The sequence below is a fragment of the Oncorhynchus masou genome, unplaced genomic scaffold (genome assembly GCF_036934945.1).
Source record: "Oncorhynchus masou masou isolate Uvic2021 unplaced genomic scaffold, UVic_Omas_1.1 unplaced_scaffold_2770, whole genome shotgun sequence".
Taxonomy (NCBI): domain Eukaryota; kingdom Metazoa; phylum Chordata; class Actinopteri; order Salmoniformes; family Salmonidae; genus Oncorhynchus; species Oncorhynchus masou.
Genome location: NW_027009200.1, coordinates 24,001 through 30,000, shown reverse-complemented (window position 1 = coordinate 30,000; position 6,000 = coordinate 24,001). Strand labels below are relative to the sequence as shown.

General features: G+C 45.0%; 1 protein-coding gene across 2 annotated transcripts in view; it reads left to right on the top strand.

The window, feature by feature from the left end:
* Positions 1-6,000, top strand: part of LOC135533879 (cAMP-dependent protein kinase catalytic subunit alpha) — a 30,828-nt gene that overhangs the window by 10,201 nt on the left and 14,627 nt on the right. For both annotated transcript variants that reach the window (XM_064961082.1, XM_064961081.1), the window contains 3 exons: positions 795-877; positions 3,814-3,940; positions 5,150-5,245. In XM_064961082.1, coding sequence (XP_064817154.1) covers positions 795-877; positions 3,814-3,940; positions 5,150-5,245 — 306 coding nt within the window. The remainder of the gene's footprint in view (positions 1-794; positions 878-3,813; positions 3,941-5,149; positions 5,246-6,000) is intronic.

Sequence of the window (6,000 nt, the reverse complement as noted above, 5' to 3'; positions counted from 1 at the left end):
ACCCACTACCATACCCCCTACCATACCCACTACCATATCCACTACTATACCCCCTACCATACCCCCTACCATACCCACTACCATATCCACTACTATACCCCCTACCATACCCACTACCATATTCACTACCATACCCACTACCATACCCCCTACCATACCCCATTCAAACACTGAAAACTTTTGTCCTCCCCATTCACCCTCTGAATGGCACACATACACAACTCATGTCTCAAAGCTTAACACTCCTTCTTTCACATGACTCCTCCCCTTCTTCTTTCACATGACTCCTCCCCTTCTTCTTTCACATAACTCCTCCCCTTCTTCTTTCACATGACTCCTCCCCTTCATCTTTCACCTGACTTCTCCCCTTCATCTTTCACATGACTCCTCCCCTTCATCTTTCACATGACTCCTCCCCTTCATCTTTCACATGACTCCTCCTCTTCATCTTTCACATGACTCCTCCCCTTCATCTTTCACATGACTCCTCCCCTTCATCTTTCACATGACTCCTCCCCTTCATCTTTAACCTGACTCCTCCCCTTCATCTACACTGATTGAAGTGGATTTAACAGGTGACATCAATAAGGGATCATGGCTTTCACCTGGATTCACCTGGTCAGTATGTCATGGACAGAGCAGGTGTTCTTAATGTTTTGTACACTCAGTGTATGTGTGTGTGTGTGTGTGTGTGTGTGTGTGTGTGTGTGTGTGTGTGTGTGTGTGTGTGTGTGTGTGTGTGTGTGTGTGTGTGTGTGCGTGCGTGCCAGTAACAGATCCTGTCTGTTCTGCAGGACAACACTAACCTGTACATGGTGATGGAGTATGTACCTGGTGGAGAGATGTTCTCTCATCTACGACGAATCGGCAGGTTCAGGTACGTCTTCACAGCAGAGCTGAGCAGTCTGAAATCCCACTCAATGCTCACGGAGCGGTCTGGCACTCAACTCCTCGATCACGGAGCGGTCTGGCACTCAACTCCTCGCTCACGGAGCAGTCTGGCACTCAACTCCTCGATCACGGAGCGGTCTGGCACTCAACTCCTCGCTCACGGAGCAGTCTGGCACTCAACTCCTCGATCACGGAGCGGTCTGGCACTCAACTCCTCGCTCACGGAGCAGTCTGGCACTCAACTCCTCGCTCACGGAGCGGTCTGGCACTCAACTCCTCGATCACGGAGCGGTCTGGCACTCAACTCCTCGATCACGGAGCAGTCTGGCACTCAACTCCTCGCTCACGGAGCGGTCTGGCACTCAACTCCTCGATCACGGAGCAGTCTGGCACTCAACTCCTCGATCACGGAGCGGTCTGGCGCTCAACTCCTCGCTCACGGAGCAGTCTGGCACTCAACTCCTCGCTCACGGAGCAGTCTGGCACTCAACTCCTCGATCACGGAGCGGTCTGGCACTCAACTCCTCGCTCACGGAGCAGTCTGGCACTCAACTCCTCGATCACAGAGCAGTCTGGCACTCAACTCCTCGATCACAGAGCAGTCTGGCACTCAACTCCTCGATCCTAGAGCAGTCTGGCACTCAACTCCTCGATCCTAGAGCAGTCTGGCACTCAACTCCTCGATCACGGAGCAGTCTGGCACTCAACTCCTCGATCATAGAGCAGTCTGGCACTCAACTCCTCGATCACGGAGCAGTCTGGCACTCAACTCCTCGATCATAGAGCAGTCTGGCACTCAACTCCTCGATCACGGAGCGGTCTGGCACTCAACTCCTCAATCACGGAGCAGTCTGGCGCTCATGTCCTCGCTCACGGAGCGGTCTGGCGCTCAACGCCTCGATCATAGAGCGGTCTGGCGCTCAACGCCTCGATCATAGAGCGGTCTGGCGCTCATGTCCTCGCTCACGGAGCAGTCTGGCGCTCAACGCCTCGATCATAGAGCAGTCTGACCCTCATGTCCTATTTAAAAACTAAAGTATTTTTCTCTCATTCATTGACGATCAGTCGGTTCTATTGTCTTCACATTTATCAGTTGATAGACAACTTAACACTGTTACAAACTTAGACTCCTTTTTTTAGCAATAGCCTAAATATAGTTGAAGTGTACCTATGATGAAAATTACAGGCCTCTCTCATCTTTTTAAGTGGGAGAACTTGCACCATTGGTGGCTGACTAAATACTTTTTTGCCCCACTGTACATCTCCTGTAGACATCTCCTGAAAACATCTCATGTAGACATCTCCTGTAGACAAGTAGACATCTCCTGTAAACATCTCATGTAGACATCTCCTGTAGACAAGTAGACATCTTCTGTAAACATCTCATGTAAACAACTCCTGTAGACATCTCCTGTAGACATCTCCTGTGCTGCTGCATGGGTTCATTGGTTGTGTTACTGTCTGTTACACAGGCTGTGACCTATTTCTTGGTTGACTCATATCAACATCTGTGCATGTGGGGTAGGCTAAAGAAATACAACAGAATAGGCCTCATTAAAAGAGCAGTGTTGATGGAAATGCTAAATGGTAAAGTGCTGGGCAGAGCAAATGACGGGAGCTGGTGGCTGAGAGGTGGACATTTTTAAATATGCTCCTCGCTCCAGTCAAATTACTCACGCTCCGCTCCTCGCTCCACTACAGCTCCACTCCACTCACATCCTCTGCTACACACACACACTCTCTCTCTCACACACACACACACACACACACACACACCCCTCCCCCACACACACACACACTCACTCTCTCTCTCACACACACACACACACACACACACACACACGCACATATATGCTACTGGATTGGGCTCGATTGTAGATTCTATCCAAATTCCATGTAAAAGATTAAAATCAAGTTGATCCTCCTTTATTGTGTTCTACTGTATTCTATTTAGTTACTGTAGTACTGTCATCTATTCTACTGTATTCTATTTAGTTACTGTAGTACTGTCATCTATTCTACTGTATTCTATTTAGTTACTGTCGTACTGTCATCTATTCTACTGTATTCTATTTAGTTACTGTAGTACTGTCATCTAATCTACTGTATTCTGTTTAGTTACTGTAGTGCTGTCATCTATTCTACTGTATTCTGTTTAGTTACTGTAGTACTGTCATCTATTCTACTGTATTCTATTTAGTTACTGTAGTACTGTCATCTATTCTACTGTATTCTATTTAGTTACTTTAGTACTGTTATCTATTGTACTGTATTCTATGTAGTTACTGTAGTACTGTCATCTATTCTACTGTATTCTATTTAGTTACTTTAGTACTGTTATCTATTGTACTGTATTCTGTTTAGTTACTGTAATACTGTCATTTAATCTACTGTATTATATTTAGTGACTGTAGTACTGTCATCTAATCTATTGTATTCTGTTTAGTTACTGTAATACTGTCATTTAATCTACTGTATTCTTTTTAGTTACTGTAGTACTGTCATCTATTCTACTGTATTCTATGTAGTTACTGTAGTACTGTCATCTATTCTACTGTATTCTATTTAGTTACTGTAGTACTGTCATCTAATCTACTGTATTCTATTTAGTTACTGTAGTACTGTCATCTAATTAACTGTATTATGTTTAGTTACTGTAGTACTGTCATCTATTCTACTGTCATCTTCTCTGCTTAGTTGCTTATTCATCTCTCTCTCTCTGTCTCTCTCTGTCTCTCTCTCTCTTCCTTCCTTCCCCTCTCTCTCTCTGTCTCTCTCTCTTCCTTCCTTCCTTCCCCACTCTCTCTCTCTCTCTCTCTCTTCCTTCCTCTCTCTCTCTCTCTCTCGCTCTCTCTCTCTCTCTTCCTTCCTCTCTCTCTCTCTCTCTCTTTCTCTCTTCCTTCCTCTCTCTCCCTCATGTAGTGAGCCTCATGCTCGGTTCTACGCGGCTCAGATCGTTCTGACCTTTGAGTACCTGCACGCCCTGGACCTCATCTACCGAGACCTGAAACCGGAGAACCTTCTCATAGACCAGCAGGGCTACATACAGGTGACATAGCATGACATAGAGCTACATACAGGTGACATAGGATGATTAATGGATGGTTAATTATCAAATATTAAAATACCATACAAAGCTTGCGTAGTCGAAAATGTATTTATGATCGTATGCTATCCATTTGTTTGTATGCTGTTCTTTGTATGCCATTTTAATATTTGAGAATTAACCAATAATATTAGGCCACTCTTGGCCATGATTACAGACACCTGTGTCCTTTGACACTATATAAACGAGTCATCCCACAGTGTTTGTGATTACACCCTGATGAAGACAGCTTGGCTGTCGAAACGTTGGTAATTACATGGTTTCAAACTGAGCTCCTAGAGTGTGCGGCTCTCTTTTATTTTCAAGTTTTCTATTCCGCTCGTCAGCACCTCGCCTAAATAGGTTTGCGTGTCTTTTACTTCCAGAGCATTCTAACTAATTAGAACTGCTGCATCCAAAACAGTTATTTAGCAGAGATCACGACCAAATAGGATCTGTGACTGTTCAAGCAAGAATCCAAACATCATTGTAAGAATATGAGAACCACCAAAAAGTTAATTTGCTTAGAAGTAATATAAACTTAAATCAAAGCTATGAGCGCAGATGGCAATGGACGCAAAGATAGATACAAAGGCTTTCTCACTGCCGCCAAGAGTTTTGCCGCCAAGAGTTTTGCGCATCTTTGCGTGACGTCAGTGTGTCGTACTGGAAAGGGTTCTTTTACATGCGCTTACTGTATATGTCTGTGTACCAGGCTCTACAACAGTGGTTTATAGTGCAGTCTCTGCTTCCCCCTAGTGGGGAACAGTGGTACTGCAGATTCCTCTGTAGCTACTATTTAACTACTGCGTAACTACTGTGTCTTTATAACTAAATATTTCCCTCCTCCTGTCTCTCTCTCAATTCAAAGGGCTTTATTGGCATGGGAAACATATGTTAACATTGCCAAAGCAAGTAAAATAGATAATAAACAAAAGTTAAATAAGCAATCAAAAAATTAACAGAAAACATTACACTCACAGAAGTTTCAAAGGAATAGAGACATTTCAAATGGCATTATGGCTATGTACATTGTTATAACGTTGTGCAAATAAATATGGGTTGTATTTTCAATGGTCTCTCTCTCTCTCCTTTCTCTCTCTCTCTCTCTCCTTTCTCTCTCTCTCTCTCTCATTTCTCTCTCTCTCTCTCTCCTTTCTCTCTCTCTCTCAGGTGACAGATTTTGGTTTTGCTAAGCGTGTGAAAGGTCGAACCTGGACACTGTGTGGAACCCCAGAGTACCTGGCCCCAGAGATCATCCTCAGCAAGGTGAGCCGCAAATGGAGGCACAGTGGCTTAGCACTGAATGGGGTTCTGTACAACTACTTTACTGGTATCAACATGGAGCCTAGCTCTGTCCCAGTGGCTTAGCACTGAATGGGGTTCTGTACAACTACTTTACTGGTATCAACATGGAGCCTACCTCTGTCCCAGTGGCTTAGCACTGAATGGGGTTCTGTACAACTACTTTACTGGTATCAACATGGAGCCTACCTCTGTCCCAGTGGCTTAGCACTGAATGGGGTTCTGTACAACTACTTTACTGGTATCAACATGGAGCCTACCTCTGTCCCAGTGGCTTAGCACTGAATGGGGTTCTGTACAACTACTTTACTGGTATCAACATGGAGCCTACCTCTGTCCCAGTGGCTTAGCACTGAATGGGGTTCTGTACAACTACTTTACTGGTATCAACATGGAGCCTACCTCTGTCCCAGTGGCTTAGCACTGAATGGGGTTCTGTACAACTACTTTACTGGTATCAACATGGAGCCTACCTCTGTCCCAGTGGCTTAGCACTGAATGGGGTTCTGTACAACTACTTTACTGGTATCAACATGGAGCCTACCTCTGTCCCAGTGGCTTAGCACTGAATGGGGTTCTGTACAACTACTTTACTGGTATCAACATGGAGCCTACCTCTGTCCCAGTGGCTTAGCACTGAATGGGGTTCTGTACAACTACTTTACTGGTATCAACATGGAGCCTACCTCTGTCCCAGTGGCTTAGCACTGAATGGGGTT